Raw genomic sequence first — 24,510 nt, forward strand, 5'->3', positions numbered from 1 at the left:
ACGCAACCTAATTTTTAGGCTTGGGCCGTACGTTTCACATTACTCAGCCTACCCGTGGGCTTTGACCTATTATTTTGGGCCTCGAGTTTAATTGCCTAATTATTTTTAGGCCCGCTGGGTTTTATAATTTTTTCACCCACACTTTAAATTTGTTCCAAAGTCTAAACAATTCATTCAATTATAATTATAGAACTGAAGTTCTATTTGCATATTTTCTTTTTACATATTTTTGTGTATGTATTTGTGTTTGTCTGCAAGAACATGTGAACTTGAAGTTCATAATTATTTCAAAACTTGAAGTTTTTAGAAACATGCCTTATTTGAAAACCTTAAGTTTTCCTTAAAAACATCACCCATGAAAACCTGAAGTTTTTCATGCGAATTTTAACCAATACATGTCTATTTGAACCTGAATGTTCTGTCTATTTGAACCTGAATGTTCTACTCCTATGTGAATGGATTGATATTTTTCTCCATTACACTAGCCACATCTTGTCCATCTATTTTGTGAGAGGAACATGCCGAATTTGAACAAACTCAACTTCATCGCTTTGGAGGTCTCTGGAAGAAACTACCTTGCTCCACCTTATTGCAAAGAATTTACGTCCCGCCATTGAAGATGAGACGGACAACTCGGTTGGCGAAGCTGAGAAAGCCATTGCATGATCTTCATCCAAAGACATATTCATGACGCCCTACAAACTGAGTACCTTGCTGAGAATGATCCATGAGCACTATAGGTCGCTTTGATCACCAAAATGACATCTTCTTGCCTGAAGCAAGATATGACTGGAAGTATTTGGGCTTCTAAGACTTTAAATATGTGAATGAATATAATTCTGAAGTTTGTTGAATCTGATCACTTCTCAAGTTTTGTAACAAAACTTTGACCGAAGAGGATCGCCTAGAGAATACCTATTCGACCTTCTCTGCAACTAATATTGTCCTGCAACAACAGTATAGAGCTCAGAAGTTCACTAAGTTTTCAGATTTGATCTCTGTTTTACTTCTTGCTGAAAAGCAGAATTAGCAGTTCATGAAAAATCATCAAACTCGACATATTGGGACGACTACTGTGCCTGAAGCGCACTATAACACAAACCAAACCCCAAAAAGCTAAAAGAGGCGTGGTAGGGGTTGCCAGAAGCCACCCTGACAAGGTCAACAGAGTCAAGGCCCATATGAGGGAGGAAACAAAGCCTAGAAGCGCCCTAACCTCACTCCCAAGGCCCCAAACTTCAAGAATAAGGGCAAAGCCCCTGAAACCATGGATGCATAAATGTCCTATCGTTGTGGTTCAAAGGTTGTAGCTAAATATCATTCTCGTCGTAAGAAGTTTGAATCCAACTTTGTGCAAGTGGACGAACCGAAAAGTACCAAGATGGAGGTTTCTGACTTTCAAGAGGCTGTTACCCTTATGGAAGATTAGAATCTTAGACATAAACTATTTTTCTAGTTGAAATATAGATATTAAGGCCGAATTCCACAGTAGTGGCCGAACCCCACCTTGTGTTTTTTGGTTAAATTTTGAACAATTTTCCTTTATGTTTGGATTATTTATTGGTGATTGTTTGTGGATATTAAGTTTTTAATTAATTACCGTCCTTGGATACTTAAAATTATTTTGAATGAATATTTAATTTTTAGAACTTTTATGCATGTGACCGATTCAAATTAATTTTTCATTCTACGTATGACTAATAGGGAAGTTAGTTGTCTGGCAGATAGTGCAATCACGCACATCGTTTTGCGTGAACACATCTATTTCACTGACTTCGTACCCAAGAATGCACCTCTGACAATCCTCTCATGCCCATCCAACCTGATCGAAGGATACGGTAAGGCACATATAATGTTATCCAATGGTACAATTTTGACCATTGATGAGGCAATTTATTCTCCGTGTTCTGGAAGAACATTGTTGAGTTTTAAAGACATTAGAGATAACAATTACCACGCTGAAACCCACATAGAAAACAGAGTTGAATTTATGACAAGATTCGTTCGAATCCTGCTCCACTAAACAAACCTTAGTTGCCATTTCGTCTAACCATGCTAAAATTATCGCCTTACATGAAGCAACTCGGGAATGCTTTTGGTTGATAGAAGTTATGGGCCACATTCGAAGCTTCTACGATCTTTACCCTATCGTTGATGTCCTGACGATGATCTATGAAGATAACGCTGCATGCATCGAACAACTCAAGAAGGATTACATCAAATGAGACAACACCAAGCACATTGCGCTGAAGTTCTTCTTCTCACATTAATAACAAGAGCATCAGAAGATTGAAGTCATGCAAATCCATTCATAAGACAATCTAGCTAACCTCTTCACCAAATCACTACCGAATACGACATTTTAGAAGCTTGTTCAAGGAATTGGTAGGCGTAACTATTTGAGTTGTAACATTGCTAGTTCTCTTTAGAATTATGTCAAACTCAATCGTAATGTATTCTTTTTCCCTATGATTAGGAGTATCTTTCCCATTGGGTTTCTACTACCTAACTAGGTTTTAACGAGGCACCCACCCTGGGCTGATCATATGCCTGATGACTTCCTGTAGACGTTTCATTTGACATTGCATTTCTCACGCATTTTTCCTTAGACTATGGATTTTGTCCCTACTTAGGTTTTTGCCACAGCCTTAAGGTTTTTTAGTGAGACTTACTTCTTTATGAAGTTCCTACCTTATTGAGAATAGAGTTGTTCCCAGAATCAGTGCTGACGAGTCGACTTCCTCAACTTCTACATGATGCCGAATCTACCTTGAGTATTTACACACTCAAGGGGGAGTGTTGTAAACTTTTCTAGTTTAAGTGTGATTGTGTAAATCCTAGATTAGATTTGATTCTAGTTAGTCTTTCCTATATGGACTTGTATTCCTTGGGGATGAAGGATTTCTTCTCCCTTTTATTACTACAAATAAAGGCACTACGTATGAGGGAATAACACACACATTCCTCCATACAATTCTACAAACACATCTCTCTCTTTTCTCTTTTTGCCGCCGGCCACCTTCCCACTGTCAAATAAAATAGGCTACAACACTAATGATATTTTAATCTTTTTTAGGTCTTAAATTAGAACAGACAATGATCCAGTTTGAATATGATATGCTATCGGATATGCATCAGCAAGTTATATTGAAAATGAATTCTACAATGATGAGAGAAGGAACTTTGCATTGTCTTATGAGTAAGCTGGGCTATTCTCCATTTTGCCTATTAGATTTATGGTGGAATTTCAACTTCCTTCAAAGTAGGTTGTTCCACACGTGAAGCCCAACGACCACACGTGTACCATGTCACATCATTTGTGTTCTTCACGTGTTTGGCGTGAAAATTCGCCACACGTGAGGTGGCTTGTTGAGAATAAATATCACACTGATGAGAGAATGAACCTTGCATGGCCTTATACGTAAGTTGGGCTACTTTACATATTACCAATTATATTTATGGTGAAACTTCAACTTCCTTTATGGTATCAGAGTAGGTTGTCTCACATGTGAAGCCCAATGGCTACATGTGCACCATCTCATCGCATTTGTGTTGTCCACGTGTTTGGCTTGAAAATTCGCATTAAGAGTTTGACATTATTTATTCATACCCTAATAATGTGATTATGAGTATTGTGATAGAGAGTGATCATACTACATTGCAACTCCAATTGTATAGGTTCTCCAAATATTTTATATCAACATGAGGCCATGATATGCAGTTAGGTGTCAATCATGGTCTATGTTGGAACTATAATTGCGCACATATGTTAATAGAGGCCAAATTCATCGGAATTGCCCATGATCTCTTGCAAGGGGAGAAAGGGGAGAAAGGGGTTAATTAGAGGTGTAGTTGAATCTACGTTGACTGCCTACATATCTCCGAGAAGGAGAATCAAATCACTGGTGTAGTTCTGAGAAAGAATAGTGTGATGTCTAATACATTGAGAACCATCCTTGATGAATAGCTTATGACAGGGCATTAAGGAGATGAGTTCTCCATGGATGTATCTACGCATAGACCGCGAAATGTATGGAACACTAGCCTCTGTTCGACTTAGAGAAAATATAAGAGAGATGTATCTGTAGTTTTCATTAATTGATTTATTCTAGAGATAAATGCCCAAGCAAGGGTATTTATAAAATCTTCACAGTCCTTGTAGGGAGAGTAGTCCCAATTAAATTGGGAGAATATCTAGAAGGGAATCTAGGATAAGATATCCAACCTTTGTTGGATCATGATTACTTGCGTAACCTCCAAACTATCATAATTTGACTTGAATTAAGGTTTCCATACTTGGGAGACAAGTAATATCTTCAATGTGCTTAAGCCTAGTTTGTCTAACTACTACTATCTAACTTCACTTGGTATTTTAATTTCGTTTGACTAGTCCGATCTAACTAAGGTTAGTTTGATCTGACTATGACTATCTGACTAAGAAGGCTGCCTAGTCAGACTTGACTAATATGCCTATAAAAGTAACTTGTTCCAATCCACATTAGGTCTCTGAGCTTGTTCGCTTGAGTGTCACGTGCTATGAGCATTCTGGTCCTTTTTGCCACCCAAGGTGCCACGTGTCATGGGTATGGAAAATCGTGGCCTCATATTCTATAAGCCCCCAACGATAATTATTATTGTCTTCACTAAGATGATGAATTCAAAAAATAGTTTAAATTCATGTAAACGATTAAAAGAACATCTTATTACTCATTGTCTCGCCAATTAGAACCTAATAGATCCCATAGCCAAGGATGGGATGAACACAAAATGTGTATCAGTTAGTTTGATTAATTTGATTGAGGTTGAAATTAAATTGAAATAGTTTCAATTAATTAATTTGACATTTATACATCTCAATGGGCCTTATAATAGCTTTGGGATTAGTCGGGCCTATAGGGTTTGAACCCATTGTGTTTATTTAAATTATTATAAGATGACTTGAAGAGCAAATGTGGTCCAAAAAGCCCATTTTCCCATTTTCGCCAAACTTTGTAGAGGGAGAGACTTTGTATCTTGATACAAATTCTTATATTCTCACTCATCCGCTTAGTTTTTATTAAGTGATGCATGCCTTTTAAAAAGAAGCAACTAGAGAGAAAAAGAAAAGAGTTTCTTAGAGAAAAGTTCAAGCTCCATCAAACTTGAACTTGAGCGTGAAAACATGACTCCTTCACCATAAAATTGGGTGCACTGGCTTCCACTCTTTCTCTAGGTCTATTATTCATCTCAAACACTAAAAAGTGTAGAGACATTAGAGTTTTTAGTTTAGAACATAAAGGAGAATCTAGGCAAGGTGGATTCATGTGGAGAGGAATTGGTGAAATACCTACATAGGTCATGAAATCAAGATCCAAAGGTTAGTGTTTCTATTCATCTCTTTGCTTTGATTTTGAAAAATCATGTGGATACACTAACAAAATCTTGAAGGGGCTTTAGTTTATTAAACATAGCCTTTGCTTCTATTTGCCTTATCTAGATTTGCATTTTGATTTAATTGTTAGATCTAGCCATGCATGTTAGATTATATGTTAAAATTCTGATATCTCAAGCATCCCTAAGAATTAGAATAGTATGTCTTCAAGATTTGCAAATAGCAAGGGATTTATATTAGCTAGAAATGAACTACAACAAATTATTCGGAGAGCTACAAATGATTAGATACAATCCTTGCTCCATACATAGATTGAAAAAATTCACATACTCTTGAGAAATCTATATCTAAGATTGAGCTTTTATATAGACAAGAACAGATAAACAGGACTGTGTATCTGTTCTTGAAGAGACAAACTAATTCTTTAATTTGAATCGAAAAAGGTTATATCAAATCAAATAGTATTGAACACACATTTCTATGAACAGTCACATACCAAATGAAGCACCATTTAATAAGAATCAAATTCTCTAACATATATGATACACGCGCGCGCACACACACACCATAGATCTGGAAGATTCTTACCTTACTGTTGTGCCTGGACTCCAATCGACCTTCAAATTTAAGTTGTTTTTGGCATGGATCTCGTCTCAAACCTCAAAATTTAAGTCTTAGATAGATTCCACTCAAGGTTTATAATGGCTCGAGAAATTTTGGTTGCAATTTCTTCCCTTTTTAGTTTGGTGTAGGCATGTATGACGGCGGAGAGAACGAGAAATCTAGAAGAAAAAAAATCACTCTGTTTGGGGCAGTTGGAAAATCTCAGTACATGATGATTATATAGTGTCTCAGTCATTAAAAGTTTTCTCCAAAGACCCTAGCTAAAAACCCCTTCAATAGTTCATTAATTGAACTTTTTTCATTTTACTTAATTGTTATCTCAAATCAAGCCCAAAACAATAAATTAATTAGTGTATGGCTCCACTTTTGTTAACTGCCATGTTGAGTCACGTAAGACTCTTTTTCTTGACATATTCTCTTAGTACTCATCGCTACGAACGTGTGGCACAAATGGAATGTAATTTGGAGTTATAATGAAAGAGTTATTAACAAATGAAGTTAGGGACTAAATGGTCATTTGAACATTTTTTGGAAAGCTCCAGATTTTTGGAGCAAAATTTGGAAAGCCACGTATGTGGCCTAAATTAAAGGAAATGAGAAATGGACGAATGAGAGAAAAGATAAAGGAGAGAATAAGGGAGATGTGAGGATGAATGGAGAGAAGGGAGAGGGTGAGTGACCAATTAAAGAGGAGAGAAAGGAGCAGAAAGAAAAGAAAGGGATGCATCGAATCACCCTTAACCCGGTTACACCCAGCTAACCCGCGCAACCCAGTTTTGACCCTAGGCTAATTTCGGCAGTTCTCTTCAATTTTCTGACAAATTATAGCCAATCAACTTGGCATCATCCCAACTTCCATTCCCACCTAAGTTTGATGGCTAGTGGTCGTGATTTCACGGTGAACACTCTCGTCTGCTCCGAAGGCACCCACGGCGGTGAATCCACCATTCCTAAAATGATTTCGTACAATTGCCACCATCAACATACTTCCCTTAAGCTCAAGAACCATGCCCAATCATTGGTTGGAGAGTCGAAGTCGATTTGAGGACAAATCAAGAATCACCCTTTTTAGGGTTTTCGATGGGTTCAAGTGAAATTGGGGTTTTTTTCTGCCAAATTGGCCTTAGTCACAGGTATGAAGGTTGTTCCACTTATTAAGATCTTCATTCCTATAAAATTTGGGAATTTTTGGAGTTGTTGGATTTTCCGACTAGTCAGGGTGGCCAGCCACCACGTGCGGCGGCGTGTGGGGGAAAAACCCGAGGTCCCTTTTTAGGTTTTCAACTTGCCAAATCCGAATCCGCCATCTATTTCCCAAATTCTAATGTTGTAATAGAGTTTTACTATAAGGTTCCTAACTGTGTTTAGGCGCGTTGGCGGGAAATGATCAAATACTCTATACTTCGAGCGGCTTTCGGGCAATGGAAAACTTGTGAGTGGACCCCTTCTTAACTATATATTTTTATAAACTATTAACCTAGCATGCATTTCATATTACATGCATTGAATATGCTTTATATTATGTTTTCCGAATTTTTATAATTATGATTTATTGAAATTACGTCTTACTAAAGAGTATGAATTATTGGATTTGAATATATTAATTTTTATGGATTTCATATATAATTTATATTACGGATTTACAACTATGGTGGATTTATGGATATGGAAATATATGGTTATAAAGATGGTTCGAGCTTTCATACGAGTTTTGATATATGTATTTAGTACTTACCTATTGGGTTATCATACATCACATCTGCACACCACAAGTATTGTCTATGGCCATAGGACATAGATGATGGAGGAGTGAGATATGATATATTATATACCCCCAGCTTCAATGTCGAAAGCAGTGTCGGACAGCTTTACTAGCCACGGCTAGTGTCAGTGTGGATGTATGCTATTTTATATAGCTTTACCTTTGGGTGATGGATATGTTATACAGCTTCACCTTCGAGTGATGGACAGGTACTGTCTTCGGGCGACTATGATACCTCTAGTTGAGTACTTCACAAATATGATTTACAGAGGTTTTACAAATGTTTTACATGGCATGCTAGGGTTTTTCATAAAACCTATATGTAGTATTATATATATGTTTTCAAAACAGAGGGTTTCTATGTTCATAAAGAAAACGGTTTTTCTATATTATTAATATTATTATTATTATAAACTTTGGTCCACTCACCTTTTCTGTTTTTGCGCCCCCTCAGGAGTTAGGATCGAGGCACATGGTCCCGTTGTTAAGGTACTTCGGCTTAGTTATCCTTGAGTCGTCTCAGTGTCGGTATCATTTCCTTGTTCGTATTTTTTTTATAGTCACTCTTTCATATTATTCTTAGTTAGTTGTATGCTCTAAACACGTTCCTACTTTTGTTTAATCTTGCTAATTACATATCTTTTATTGATGAGCATGTTCAAAATGGCTTTGTCACCCTCGGGTGTCGGCCAACACGTGTTTACCCTGGTATGTGGGAATATCTGGGTTGGGGCGTGTCAGTTTGGTATCAAAGCGTATTTGTTCAGAGCATACTTAAGATTTCCTCTTACTTTAGTAGTGTGTCGGCCTTGATATCATTTGGATGTCATGGCTTCCATGTGTTGATGTCATTCGGCACGATTGTGCAATCCTCATTCTGCGTGAATAGTCATATCCTATTTGAAATATAAGAAATTCATGTCGGGATCGTGCCTCAAGTTGATGAAATTGTTTGATGAACGGCTTTCAGCATCAGATTGATACCCTGCGACATGCGTTCTCTAGGAATGGCGGGTAGAGTCGGTCCCACATAGAAATGATGTAGGTTAGAGGAAACCTCAGTGAGATGAAGTCTAGTCGTGATCAGTTGAAGATCAGGTGCTATGTTATTACTCTGTGACATGTGTTCTTTTAGAATGGCGGTAGAGTTGTACCTGTTAGGAGGTTACACATGATAACCAACGTTCTTGTTAGAGAAAATCTGAAAAGCACCAGTTGTAGGCAAAGTTAGTAGGTATCTGTGGGGTAGACTGAATCAGTTCTTTAGACTTGTTATTTCCGTTGAAGGAATTCGTGTGGACCCTCAGCAAATTTTTTAGTGATTGTTTTATCGATAATATCTCTGCCAACTCCGACCATGAGGTTAGTTAGCAAAGATCAACATTCAGTTGTATATCGAATCTCTTAAATGTAGACCTTGTTTGGATTTTGTATCTTACTTGGGAGACATGAGCATAGCAGAAGATATTCTTATCAAATCAAAGGTTGTGAAGGTTGGAAATCGAAAATCCTCTTGAGTGTCATGAATTATGAAATATCATTGGTTTTGTCCATCCTATCGACAGTTACCAGTGACTCTTTGACCATAGTCTTATTTCCATTTCCTTTAGTTAGGAAAACAAGTCAGTTTTGTTCGAGATGTTGCCTCATCCTACCATTGTTCTTATACTCTTCGTTGCCACTTATAAGTTTTGAACCTTACGACGATGTTTTGCGGAAAGGATAGTTGTGTACTGATACAACATATCGGGTAACGCGTTTACCTTTCGATGGTTTGGACCATATGATGTGAACTGTCCTATTTATGACCTTGAGTCATCTATTATCATCCTGGTTTAGAAATTCGATAACACATCTTCTTGGAGAAACGCGTTAGATCATTATTAACCTCACACACTTTCCAGTTTTCCTCATTGGAAAGGAATTAAATCTCAGACTGCGGCATTAGGTAGGATATAGCAATGTCTACGATTGCACCATTGTGTACTACCCCGATTGTACAATTGTAGTTACTAACAATCGCAGTAGAAAAGCTCTTAGGCACCGAATGTTATTCAATCAGTTCTATTTTCAAAATTGTCAGATTCTTTGATGTTTTGGTTTGCATCAGCTATGTTCGTAACCTTAGTTTCACCTTTTACTACTAAAAGATATCTTAGCCAATCTTGGGTTACTCTTCTATTCTCCGTATCATTTTTGAATTAAACAGATTGTTTGGGAAGACCACTTAGATGTTGAAATTGTCAGTTGAGGTCAACAGTCCTTAAATCACCTAATCAACACCCTTTTGAGCGAATCATCACCATTGGTGATTTAATATTCCTGAAGCTACCTTGTAAAGCATTTTTGTAAATTTGGGTCAAGGAAAAATCTATGTCTCCATTCGTCAGTTTTCATTAGACTATCATTTAAGTTGAGTTAGTGTTCGACCATTTCAATCCCTATCACATGATCAAGTCAGATACTTACACGCATTCAAGCATCAAAATTGTATATTCAATCTAGATACATTGTACTCTAGATTTAATGAACTTGTTCTGACTCTCAAATTCTTGAATGTTCTTTTAGCCTTCTCGACATGGTTTCTCGCTCAATCAATGAGAAATTCACAATCGATCGATTCGATGGATGCGTGTACCCAGTTTCATATTGATACTAGCAGGTACATTTGAAGCATAATCTTCTCACGAGCCTACCAGACTTATCAAGAAGAGTTTCATGTGATCTTGAGGATGTTGAGCAGTAGTTCATCATGGTATTGGCTAAAGGATAAATGTAGTTTTTGAGCTTGGCGATTGTAGCGTTAATTTCCAGTGTGGCTCAAGACTGCAACTATCATTTGCAGAATATGGTCAGAGTTATGGTTCTTCTAATTCAGGTATTCAGACCTTATACCTTCGATTTAGAGAGTGATCATCGTAACTAGTCCTGAATGAAATGTTTTATGACAAGTGTTCATCCAAATACATTTCCCACTACTTCACTCTAGGACTTGATGGTTCAGGCGTACGTAGATGGCGATGCACTTCTAATAGTGTTGATTGGTACACTTTGAGGCAGTACGGGAGCACGATCGAGGCTTGAATCGGATGATCTAGGTATATTCTCACATGAAGGAAAATTTGGCAGTTTGGCATCCTTGGAAACTTCTCACTCGCTTACCGAGACAACAATGAGTTATCGGCATTACAGGTTGCAGACTGTAATATCGACGGCTTAATTGTTGTGTTCGCTAAGCAAGTGAGCAAGTCGGCTAGTCTACGACAACAGTTGCTAATTAATGATGGTTGGGATTCGACTGATAACACACACGCTCATTCACGAAGTACTCGGCAACACCCATTTTCGTTTTTGGTCTTCACTTTTCATGCAAATATTTTAAAATATATTACTTTATTTATATGTGTTTCTGCCATTACAAGTTTTGGGTGAGTTACTTCCATTTTTAATTTTCAACTTCATACAAGTATTTTAATCGTACGTTTCTATATATCTATTTTTTGTTGTCATCATATTATATGCATATATTTTTGACCTTGTGCTGTTACGTAGTATTACATATTTTCGACTCTACATTTTATATTATAATTATACTACTATATTATCAAGGAAGGATGAAGGTATGAGCTTGGAGGCATGAAAGAGAAATAATTGCAATTTGATCATGACAGAATGTCATTCTCTTTTATGCAGCCGCTCTGACTTGATATTTAGTCCAAAAGCGTCCTAGTAAGGGTGATGTAATCGTGCATATACAACGTACTTATCTTTGACGTCTTGACTACATTAAGTAAAAAATGCGACCCAAGTAGACAAAAGACCCACTAAAGATGTCAGACGGTTTTTCCTTGGGTTAGTTGTGTTTGAATCTTGTTTTCATTTTAAAATTCAAGTTAGTCCAGTTGCCACAAAGAAGAGAAAACTTATCTTGGAAGTTTGAGCACTCTCACTTATCTTTTCAGATATAAGAGAAACCTCAAATGCATTCTCACTGAGGAAGAGAGAAAGGTGAGAGAGGAGATCACTATTCTTGTAGAGAAGAGCAATCATCTTTAGAGTGAGAGGAGTGAGTTTTAGTTTTCAATAGAGAAAACCACACTATCACACCACCACCAAATTGGCCACCACCACAATCCTGCATGTTTGAGTAAGTGTTAACTAGCTTCACACACTTACTAATCACATTCCTTCACTCATCTGATACTAGAAGGTGTCAACAGCAGTTAGAGGGATTCTATACTTTGGAGCCTAAGAGGAAGAGCTATATAATGTGGATTCAAACTTTGAAAGAAGTTGATGGGATTGCTAAATAGATCGGGTTTAGAGCACACTGTAAAGGTATGTTTTCTACTTTCTTCTACTTTCACTTTTGTATAAAACAAAGGGAATTCTTATTAGCACTCCAAAAATTTCAATTGGCACTCCAAACTTTCTATAATTAGAAAGAAAAATACATTTGTAAGGAGTGTAGAATTAAAACTTTTAGAGTGCTAATCACAGTTGCCAAAACAAATGAATACATTAATCATATGATTAGTGATCTTGAAGGGGTTTGTATTAAAGAGTAATTAGGTTTCGGTTTCTATTCACCAATGTTCATTGACTCAAATCTTATTGATTTTCAATTTTTAATCAAACTCTCTAGCCTTTTTCCATGCCAGACTTTTATAATATATTTTTATATGTTACCAATTGTAATACTTCATCATAATGTTATCTGTTGAAATACTATATGAAATATTTTCTGAAAGATTCTGAATACCTTGAACATGAACAAGAATTCAAGCTAAAATAAAAATAATACTGCCGCAGAAATACTGTAAATAATAGTAAGAAAGCAAGTATATATCTTGCATTGAAAATGAAAAGCAGTCCCAAGTTTGAATAGATATATACTGCGTACATATTAAAACTGTCCATCGCAGTCATATGACCAAAATAATAAACGATGAATTCCAAAATTAGGCTAATGCCCCCCATAACCTAACTCTCTATCCATATCTATCTCCCTTAAATTCACCAAGTCACTTTCTGCTACCCGATCAAGATCTACCTCTGCTTCAATTAGCTCGGTCCTTCGTCTTCTTAATTTGATCTCTAAAGCATCCACATCTTCTCTCAATCTTTTCACTCGCCCTGTCATTTCCTCAAATTTCTTCATACACAAAACAGACTGAACATATGGCTTTAACCACGACAAGTCAAATCTGAAGATCTCAAGCTCTTCCCATAAAAGCTGAAGGTGGTCGCAGGAGTCCTCAGACGTCATATCCTTACTTTTTGTAGTCTTTAAAAAATGCAGGACTCTTCCCAGAGCTGTGAATGCACATTCAGTGAACTTACGACTCCTCTTTTGTTGGCACTCGATCAATGAAGGATGCCCTGAGCAAACCTCCTCTAGTAGTGGAACAAAAGCTTTCTCGATCCAACCTAAACCTTTGAAATCAATGAGCTTACTAGCTGGAGTAGTGTAGGGTAGTTTTTCTTTCTCAGGTAACTTGACTACACGAGGGCCAGTAGGACTATCGGTGCTATTGTTACTGCAAATTTGTTGAGAACTTGGTTTATCACTGGAGGGAAGCAGCTGTTCACAATGTGCTTCAGAATTGGGTGCTACTGAAGAGTCTGGAACTTGCATAGAATTTGCACTTAGTGAGTGCTCCGTACTCTTAACAAGAGAAGATGATCCTTCCTCGTTTTCATCCTCGTCGATTTCAGCCTCAAGGACATAAACCTTTACTTCAATAATACATGTATCATTCACAATATAGCCTTCAGTACAGTCATGGAGCTTACTAAAAGACAAAGTAACAAATCTGTAACCCAATGTAGTCACCTCTTCTTTGAACTCGTTCTCTTTATGAAATTCTACCAAAAAAAATATCAAACGATATCACAAAAAAAAATTAATTAATTAAGAATGCCTGTGTACATCAACAATAAAGAATTTTCAGACAGTTGCCAAAAAAAAAAAAAAAAAAAAAACCAAAAAACCATGATTCAATAAACAAAATGTTCGTCAGGAAGGGAAAAATATTATTGCAGCAATGTCCGACTTCCAACTCATCATGCTTGGCTATATTCGATAACCAAATAAAGAAAAATAGTTACCGTTCACTTTTACACAGCACAACTCTTAAAATTGTTCAAAGAGATGCAACCACCACTTGACTAAAACTATACACCTATTGGGGTTAGATGATAATTTTCATTTTACTGAGAGACTTGATAAGATTTTACATATATACAAACTTCTTCAAAAATATTCACTGGTAAGGAATTAAGTTTGATAAGATAATGGTTCTTGCATATAAGCATGTACATCCTATTGCTTTTCAATATATCAAAATCAGTCAAAACCACATATGGAGATGCAGGAACCAGTTTTGACGTGCAATTTCACCAAGCCATTCATGGCCAAATTATAGGTGGCTTCATTTAAGTTATCAGAAAATCAACCTTAAGATCTACCATTCCTCCGATGCCACTCATACCAAGTGAGCTAGCTAATTAGTTTCTATGCCATTAAGTGCTGATTAGAAAGAGAAAAAAAAACTAAGTTTGAGATGAAAAAAGATTTTATAAATAATATCATGCAAGGGAATCAGAACAAACCGCCATCAAGCAGGAATAAAACGCATGATGTACCAATTAGCGAATTTAAGCTATTTGTTTGGTTCACTTTGAGAATTTAGAAAACGGATTACGGAAAGCTGCAAGAATACTTTCATGTGTTTGGTTATATACAAGAAATGCAGGGGGGAGTAAAGACGAGAAAAACACTGTTAATTGCCTTTAGAGTATGAAATTGCAATCTCTCAAGAGTCCAGAGTTTCCTAGAAGGAAGAGAAAAACAAACTCAACAATAAGACACTCTCCCTGCATGTACTTTTGTATTCTTTTAAATGGATATACACGAATTCTTTTTTTTAAAAAAACAAAGAAACTCATTTTACGCTCCTAACACATCACTCATTATAAAATAAAGAGTGAGAATACTACCTGAACTCAGTCAAAACTTGAGCCTATATATATATTTATTAGTTAATGGTTCGTAGTCCAAAACAACAATCAATTACATGGTTTGGTCCTAACATATTTATATTATCACGTGGAAGTATAGAAGTCACACTTACACCATTGGGACCAAACGATGTAATTAGTTGTTGTTTTTATGAACCATTGATTAAGAGAAGCCAAAGCTCCATGATGACTAGTTTCGGACTATATTGTGCAATTGTGGGTACTACGTTGACACATAAGTGAGTCTCACGATTGTCAAATCATCCATTTAATGAAAGACAAACAAATAAAAGACATAAATTGATGCAATTTCAAAACATACTGAACGGAAAGAAAATACCTAGTGTTTTTGACTTATTTCTGTTTAGTTGATTAACCACAGTAAACATGAATTGAGCACAAATACTCCACCCAGATGGCAATGTCGAAGCATCTGCAACATTCAAATATATAGCCAAATAGCCGTCTCCGCGGCACCCCTTTGGATACATGAGGATCCGCCTGATCCAATCACACCAAGTTTATGCAGTCCAACTAACGCAGAGCAGAAAAAAAAAAAAAAAAAAAAATCCAAACGCACGTATCTATATAGGAGATAACTCACATTCAAATACGTACCATTTAAAACCACCAATGATGAAAACGTCAGAGTAATGCTTGCTCTGCAACTTCGAGAAGTGTTCGACTCTCCATGTGAAAGTCTCCGAAAAAATATCTTTATATTCTTCAGTATACTTCAAATATTATACTCACTCAATCAGGCTAAGATTAAGAATAAAATATATGTGAAGAAAGAAAGATACTGTCAGCAACCCTAGTCATTATAATCGAGAGACTTGCCATTTCAACCAACGAATCAGAATGAGTAGTTTTTTGTTCGCAATTTTCGGTTGTCGCTGAAGACATTTTCTTTCTGTAATTCTCTTTTTGCAGTCTTTGTTCTTTCTAGTTGTTCTACTGTTTGAACCACATCTTGTCTTCCCTGGCTTATATGTGTAGGTGCCGTGGAGATCCAGCCCACGTTTAATCTGGAATTTGGTGGAGCTTTCCACCTCGAGAATGGTAAAGGCCGTAACATTGGTAAATGAAAAGCTTGTTGGCTGGTGCATGAATTCAGATTTCAGAATCATCGATTCTTGCTATGAATGACTTTTGGTATTTCAAAACAATTTAGTGGCATTAATATGCCCACTCTTGAAGAAAAATGGTGATTTCGTACAAAATCAAGGCTAAAACGTTAAAATGGTTTCCATGTTTTAGTCATTGAGTCAACTTAGTCCTTATGTTTTCAATTTGACCAATTTGGTCCTTATGTTTATCTCCGTTAGCCAATTAATGACATTTCCATTTAATTTTTGTAAATTTTTTTATAAATAATTATAAACTTATTTATAAAATTATTTATTTGATTTAAAATATTTAAAAATAAATTTAAAAGAAAAATTATTCTCCTCCCAACTCTCTAACCTCCTCCTTGACATATCCCCCTCTCTTTTCTATGTCACAACCTTATGTGTTATTTCTCATTGATTTTCATTTTTCTGTAAAGAGAAAGGTTAATACCGTAATTATATCTCATTTTATTTTTCTTATGATTTTTTTTAAAAGAAATTGAATGAAATGTCCTTAATTAGTTAACAAAGACAAACATGATGACTAAGTTAGCCAAATCGAAAACACAGGTACCAAATTGGCTATGTGGCTATAACACAGGGACCATTTTGACATTTAAGCCTAAAATCAGGGCTTAATAATTGGTTTGCCCCTGAAACTGTCATTTAATCTCACTTTACTTTCTGAAATAGATTTTGGCTCACTTTGCCTTGTCTCATTTAGTCTCAGTTCACCCCATTTTCGTCAATTTTGTCAAATAAATGTTAAATTAAAAGGTAGCATGGACATTTTGTTTTGACACAATTCTTTGCCTCCAACTTGTCTTCTAAGACAATCCCAATTCCATTTTTAATAAGTCTGATTTAAACCTATGTCTGTCTCTCTTATGGATTGATATGTAGCTGCAGTCGCAACTGTTGGATTAAATGAGTGGTTTGAATTAGATTTCGAAACACTACCTATTATTTTCTTTTGCCAACGGCCAAGGTTCTAAAAAATGCTAGGCGCTAGTCGAGCGGTGGGCTGGCGCCTAGCGCATATGCGGCTAGGCGGGGTCTAGGCGGGCACCTAGGCGGATTTAGGTAAATTTCTTATTTATCTTGTAAATAAGTGCATATTGACACTTACAAAAAAATTATACTTGTATGAAATCCATGGATAAGATAATAAAAGAATGATAAAATGCAAAAAGAATATCCAACAAGTCCAAAATTTAAAAACACATTAAGCATAATATGCCATATAACCATAGTGAGGAGTATTGTATAATTACACATGTACAACAACTTCACAATTTTAAACCACTTAGACTTAGATAGGATTTTTTATTTTATTTTTTAATTTTATTAAAATAAAATAAAAAAACCGCCTAGCACTGCCTAGCCTCGCCTAGCCCACCTAGGCGGCCACCTAGAGCCCATCCAATTTTTCCCACCGATTTGCAAGAAAATGCCTCGGCTCACCACCGCCCAGTGCCTAGGCCGTTTTTTAGAACATTGCAAACAGTTGTGTCATGCTTCAGGCCAACCAGCGGGGCTCGGCTGCACTTGGCGACTTTCGGCAGCGACTCAACCGCGATATTCTTTTTCTTTCTTTTTTTTTCCTCGGTTTTCCTAGATTTTTAGAACCCTATTCGTGCTTATATTTTCTTTCTGTTTCTTTGACTCACAAAATTCACATAGCAATTTCATCATCAAGATATGTAAATATAAATTGCGTAGGCATAAATATGCTTATATATTTACAAATATATGCAATACGCAATATTTAATAATGAAATTATGAAATAATAGATTGAGAGTTCATGCATCATGAGAATGTTTTTATGCAAATAGGGTTGATAAATATCAAGTCTCTATTTTAGAAGAACCTAATTGGCAGAAAATGAAATTTGAGCCCTTGAATTTGTACCACGAACCTTCAGTTCCTTAAAGTCAGCAAGAGCATGCTGATAATGTGTATCGTAAGCCTGTTTAATTGAAGAATTATATAGTGAGAGGGAGTGAGGTGCGACACACAGAGAAAGAAAGAGATTTGGTGAATTCTGAGGTGTGTGTTATCTCACCTCATTGTGATTTTATATTCCTTAATTTTTAGGTATTACAACCAAATTAGGACACTATTTAAAATATAATATAGAATTCCAATAGGGTTTACACAATTATATGCCTTGCCTAATTAGGATGGTAACAATTATAAAAATTAAAATTAAAAAAAAAAACTATAAATTTAAAGAATTTTTTTATCAAAAAGTCACCGCCCATGATGTGACATCCCGTCCCGGGATTTTTGGAACGCACGTGTGAAATTACAATTTTACCCCTAGTTTGTTTTCGTTATGTTTTTGGTTGTTTTGTGTGGTGTTGGCAAGCTTAGGGCCACACACACACACACTGTCTCTCTCTCTCCCTCTTTCTTTCCCTCGGAGAACCCCATTCCTTCTTCTTCATTTTGAAAACGTACGGACACACACCAAACCCACCAAATCCTAGCAGATCGAGGAAACCAAGGGTACTGTAGTGATCGTGAGGTTGAGAGGAGTCCAGTGGTACCATTTTCAGGTAAGGTTGTAGCCGTTTTCACGTCGATTTGACGAGGTCCGTTTTAGTTACTATTCATGCAAACTTATTCTAGCGTGTTTTTGGACTTTTGAAGCTTGTAGTTGTGTTCGTGAGGTCCCAAGGAGCCTCGGAGTGCTTCGTTGGACAAATTTGGACGTCGGGATCGTCCTGTTCTAAGTTGGCCGGTTTTGGAGAGTTTGCACAGGTATAATCTAGTGAGTTTTGGACCTTAAAACGTGTTTGGTTGTGTTCTACTAGTTTAGGGCTTTAATTTGGTGCAAGAAACGTGAAGAATGGTGGAAAAATGAGCGAGAAAACCCAAGTTGCAGGTTTTCCCAGTTTCCGGCGCCGGCGACGTCGCCGGAGATTGAACGAAGAAGGTGACGGAATATTCCGTCAATTCTGACGGAATATTCCTGACGCCGTTAACGGTATCCGGTTAATTCTAACGGAATATTCCAAATTTTAACGGAATATTCCTGACGGCGTCAATTGACGCCGTCAGTGTGCATGGCACGTGGCCGCGCGTGGGGGGCGCGTAGGTCCGTGCCTATTTCGGCGCGTGGGGGCGCGTGAGGGGTCCAAAAATTATTTTAAAAATATAGTTGTGATCCTGAGGTTGTGTAGAGCACGTTGGTATATTCATTTGTCCAATTTGAGCAATGTATGAGGAGTTATTACGAGGAGTTGGTTATGTGCTTTAAAGTTAACGTTTTTATAGCTTTTTCGCATATAGGTGACACGTACCCCGAGGACGAGCGTGCACACGCGAGGCAGGGGGGCTACGACCCTTCTACATACCAGTGAGTGGGCTTTTGGTTTTCCGTATATACCTATATACTATATTTTCCCAGAACTTGAATAAATGTTTATTCATTATGCCATGCATTACATTATCGTTTTTCGTGCATCATTGGGTACGTTATTAGTTGCATATATTTATACATATGCATATTGGGTGCTGTGGACGCACAGGTAAGTGCCAGGTAAGCGTTGTGCATGTTTATGTTTCAGTAATGGTTTGAGATAGTTAGAGAGCTCATAACCTGCACCCCCGGTGTTAGTGCTCCCGCCCGTGGCCAGGGCACAGTCCTTCACGTGATGTTCACCTCCCGCACCTTATGCTTACCTTGGACTCAAGATAGGTGCACAGTCCTGTCGTACAGACCACTTTAGGTGGTTCCGACTCGTAGGTGACCCGCGATTATTCGCCCAGTCTTCACGTGATCGTAGCACTTGTTTACACCCAGGCCTGTCGTACAGACCACTTTAGGTGGTTCCGACTCGTGGGCAGGTTTAGATATTGAGATTGAGATTTGAGCTCTAGATGCAGCCGTACAGGTCACGTTAGGTGACTCCGGCTGCCAGATTATATGTTATTGATATGAGTTATGCCTGAGCACTTACATTTCATTATGAGTTTCCGACATGGCATATTCTTGAGCATGAATGATATACCCTTGAGCATGATTGGCATATCTACACTTACGTACATATGTTTATTTTCTGGGATGTATACAGGTTTTACGGCGAGGGGTTAGAAAGTATTTTATAAATGGTTTTCGAAAGCTTTGTTTTTGCCCACTCACACTTTTGTTTTGCGCCCCTCCAGGTTCTAGTTGAGTAGCAGTTCCGGTGGTTTCCCAGAGGGCTTGTTCGGCACTTCTGACAGACACCTATCATTGTAGGGTCACCTTCGGGTGAACTATTGTCGCTAACTTTTCTTTTGGACTGCTGTTGTCTGGCTCTGAAATTGTGACTCACACGCTAGCACTTATTTAGTACTTTGTATGTTAGTTTAGTTTTTAACTATTCGTACTTACGTTATTACTTTATTAGCTTCCGCACGTGCACATGGCTACGTCACCTTAGTGTGACGGCCAGCACGCTCCGATCTCGGTTGGGGTGTGTCACATGAGCTCGTTTAAAAGTACTTTTAAAATAATTAAAAGCATTCTTAATAAAAGTGCTTTTTGAAGTGCATTAAAAAACCACTATTTATATTTTCTTATAGAAAATATGTGAAACCCGGTTCCTGGTTTTCACTATTGTAAACTACATATTTGTACTAAGGAGATTTTATAGTATTTTCTGGAATTTATATTAATAAATATAAAAAAAAAAGGACTAGAAGCTGCCATATGGTAGCAAGAGAGGGGGAAAATGAGAGATGCAGGAGAGAGATGGGGACCAATCAGAAATGGGGAAATGAGAAAAATGAGAGATGAGAGAAGCAGAAGATCCGTTTCCAGACCCTTGGACTTGACGACCCAGTAAGATTTTCGGTAGTTTTCTGTCTTTTTCCGTGAATTTCACCGAGCCACCACCTGGAAACTTCACACCGGCCTTCCCTCTCCCTTTTCATCCAAGTTCGACAAGGTTTTGACCCCGTATAGCGAAGAATGACGGGATGAGACCAATAGTGCCACGAATGGTGATCCGTTGATCTTGCAGGCATCACCACCAACCACCACCCACCACCCATTCTCGGCTCTCATTAAGCCCAGGAACAAAGTCCAAACAAGTTTAGGGGTGGCGGAGCATCGGGGAAGACGAATTAAGGACACCAATTTCTAGGGATTCACGTTGTTCATGGCGTTTTCAGGCCACTTCCTGGGCAAATTGGACCCCAACCCAGGTATAAAACTTACTCCTTTCTTCAAGATCTTCATTTTGATATATGTGAGAAATTATGGAGTTAGGTGTATTTTTTGGCAAATCGAGGCCACCGGCCGTTGGGTGGTGGCGGCGCGTGGCTAAGATACCACTTGGTCTTCCTAGATTAATTTTGATGCCCCGATTCCATATTTAACATCTGATTGACGAAATCTTATCGTTTGAACATAGTTTTGTTAGATTACACCACCTGATCGTTATAATCATTGATGATCCAACCGTAGGATCGTCACCAAACCTTAGTACGTTATGGTACATAATATTTGAGGACATATGGATCTTCCTAAATTGAATTTCTAAGTTTGCAAAACTAATTGTTGATCACCGCTTAAGTTTAGCGATTGGCGAACATCCAACCGCTGGATCGTCTCGAAATTTTAGGATATTGTTCTAGAAGAGTAATGAGACCTTTGGGAAGTTATGGATCAAAAATCTGTTGGGCAGATATTCAGGATCGAATAACATAGGGTTGTGGACCCTACCGTTGACGGTTAGTTGACTTTTGGTCAACATGTTTTGAATTGTTTTTAAATACTAAAATTAATATTACTAGAGACTAAGTAGAGTCTTGTGGGCCTATCTTGGTTAGCGAGCTATCCGAGTTAATGTATACCTCGGTGTTTGTGAAATTGACGCCTTACTGTGATATATATGTTTATTGGACTTCTAGATAATATAAAAATAGAGGGAATTGTTATTGGCACTTCAAAAATCTCATTTTGCACTCCAAATTTTTCTATAATTAGAAAGAAAAATACACTTATGAGGAGTGTAGAATGAAATTTTTGGAGTGTTAATAACAGTTCCTATAAAAGATATGACTACTGGTATGAATATGAGAGGGAACCTTGTTAGAAAAGTTCATAGAATTCGTATTTCTATGTGGCTAGATATTGGGTAGTTAAGAGGAATCTGTAATATGTATATTTGAAATTGTGATTCATGATGAAATGACGTAGGTTATAGAATGTATGTTATGTGATTCGATATTCGTTTGTTTTGTGGAATCGATAGTGTGTATGTTAGTAATTATAATTTATTTATTTTGATGTATGTTGTGTGATGATGTGACTGCACCATGTAGCAATGGTACATGGATGGTTCCGCCTGGTTAATCCGCATTGGTGAACCATACTATATATGGGTTGCGCCTGGTTAATCCACATTGGGCAACTCTAGGATTGTGCCTGGTTAATCCGCATTGGGCGATCCTCGTTACCTAGGTATGGTCATACATAGTTTAGGGGTGATCACACCTGGTAAATCTGCATTGGGTGATCACTGCCTATTAGCATGTATAGGAGTGACTTTGCCTGGTTAATCCACATTGGGGTGTCACTATCTGCTTGGTTACTTATTATAGGTTTCGACCGAACTGTGTCACTTTAGCCTTAGTTTTTTTAATGTATTTATGAACAATGGTTTAGAGAATCTTGTGAATTGAATTAGAAAAGTCGTTGGACGTCTAGGTGACTTCTTCAGGATTTCCAACGATTCAATTATGATTTCATAAAGTATGAATTTATCAGGTATGGATATGATTGTTATTATTATGGTCAAATTAGTTGATTAATGTGACTAGAGAATGGTATTGTGCTTTGTCGGTTCTTTGATATGTTACACGCAATGAATTGCAGTATTGTGCTGAAAACCTAGTGATTTATATGATTGATGAAATGACAATATTGGTTGTAATGTGGGTTCGCTATAGAGCCCTAAATCTAAGCAATTCATGCTTGTCAAGTTCCAATATTTGATTGAGGAATGCTATGCCTTTTTGCTAAAACATACTATGATAAACGTCGAAGTGTAGTGAATGGTGAACTACGAATGGTTTGATCACATCTGAGGGTACCTAGGCAGTCTATCAGGAAGGTTAGATGCAGCAATAAAGTAAATGAAAAGCTATTCCTTTATTGGATCTTGAATGGTGTCTTGTTTATGTCTCGGAGGCGAGATATAAGAGACGTACTTGGTGATGCCACATGTCAATCCGGGACGTATCACGGGATCGAGGTGTGACAAAATACCTCAATGGCTTTTCATGATTTATTTGTATTTATATTGAAGAATGTTTTCATTCATTTATGGGTTTTTATCATAAATGGTCTCTGAAATTGACTCATCACATGAAGATGGTCCTTGAAATTGAAACTCGATCAATGTAGTCCCTGAAAATAGGTGCCATAAATCAATGTGGTCATTCCGTCACAATTGTGTCAAAAATTTTATTATGTGCTGATGTGGTACATAACTGGATCCCACAAATCTAATTAAATATTGCCAAGTGAATTAGAAAATATTTAAATAATTTTTTTAATTTTTTTTATAATTAAAAACTTAAAAATAAAAAGATGACTGTTCATCATCTTCTTTCCCTCCCCAAAAACCCAACCCAACTCCTATAATGACACAGCCATCAACCCAAGCCCTGTTATAATGCAATTACCATATGCATATACCCCCACACCCACCCAACATTGATCACCAAACCCACCACACTCTCACCACCAATGTCTTCCTCTTCCTCTTCTTTAGCTCCCAACCTCTCCCCACCATCCAATGAAACCACCACCACCTCCATCGTTCTAAAAATTGAACTAGGCGGCACCTAGGGGTTGGACAGTGACCGACCGCTCCGATTAACTGTTAATCAATTGAAAAATCGGAAAATGTATTAGGTGGACGCCTAGGTGGGATTAGGCAGGTTTAGGTGAAGCTATACAGGTCCGAGTGGGGCTGGGCAGAAGCTAACGGGCCTAGGCAGGCGTATGAGAAGAAGTTGGGACCTGAAAATGTTTCTGGAAAAATGATGTTGCTGGTCAAAAGGAAGAAGATGAAGGGGTGGGGACCACCATATTAGCTTTCAATTTAAACGGATGGGTAGGGTGAATTCTTTATGCTCCCACCATCTCCTCTCTTTTGAGTTTTGATTGCACGGGTCTTGGTCCAATTACTCTCTTTACCAATTTTTTATTCTTTTATTTCTAGTCCAATTACTCTCTTTACCAATTTTTTTATTCTTTTATTTCTTTTAAGACCATTTACATAAACTGGTAAAGGTCTATTGCTTTATTATTCTTTTTTCTTTTAAGACCATTTACATTAGTATGTATTTAAATCCCAACATCACGTATATTATTTTAAAAGAAAAGACATATTATTTATATATTATATAGTAAATTTAATTAATTTATATTAAATTTACATAAATCCGTCTAGGCGCTACGCCTAACTCGCCGTTCGATTAGTGTCTGGTGTCTTTTAGAACATTGATTTTATCATTTTTTTATTATCTTAGCCATGAATTTTATACAAGTATAATTTTTTTATAAGTGTCAATATGCACTTATTTACAAGATATACAAGAAATTTACCTA

At 37.2% G+C, this 24,510-nt stretch overlaps 1 protein-coding gene across 1 annotated transcript; it reads right to left on the minus strand.

Moving 5' to 3' along the window:
• Positions 1-12,723: 12,723 nt before the first annotated feature.
• On the minus strand, positions 12,724-23,714 carry LOC137748021 (MATH domain and coiled-coil domain-containing protein At3g58270-like). Its single transcript, XM_068488126.1, has 4 exons — positions 23,580-23,714; positions 15,399-15,514; positions 15,187-15,281; positions 12,724-13,625 (listed from the first exon to the last, which is right to left on the minus strand). The coding sequence occupies exons 1-4, from the start codon at positions 23,712-23,714 to the stop codon at positions 12,724-12,726; spliced, it is 1,248 nt and encodes a 415-aa protein (XP_068344227.1).
• Between the last annotated feature and the right edge of the window lie 796 nt (positions 23,715-24,510).

Source organism: Pyrus communis, chromosome 10 (assembly GCF_963583255.1).
Source record: "Pyrus communis chromosome 10, drPyrComm1.1, whole genome shotgun sequence".
Classification (NCBI taxonomy): Eukaryota; Viridiplantae; Streptophyta; class Magnoliopsida; order Rosales; family Rosaceae; genus Pyrus; species Pyrus communis.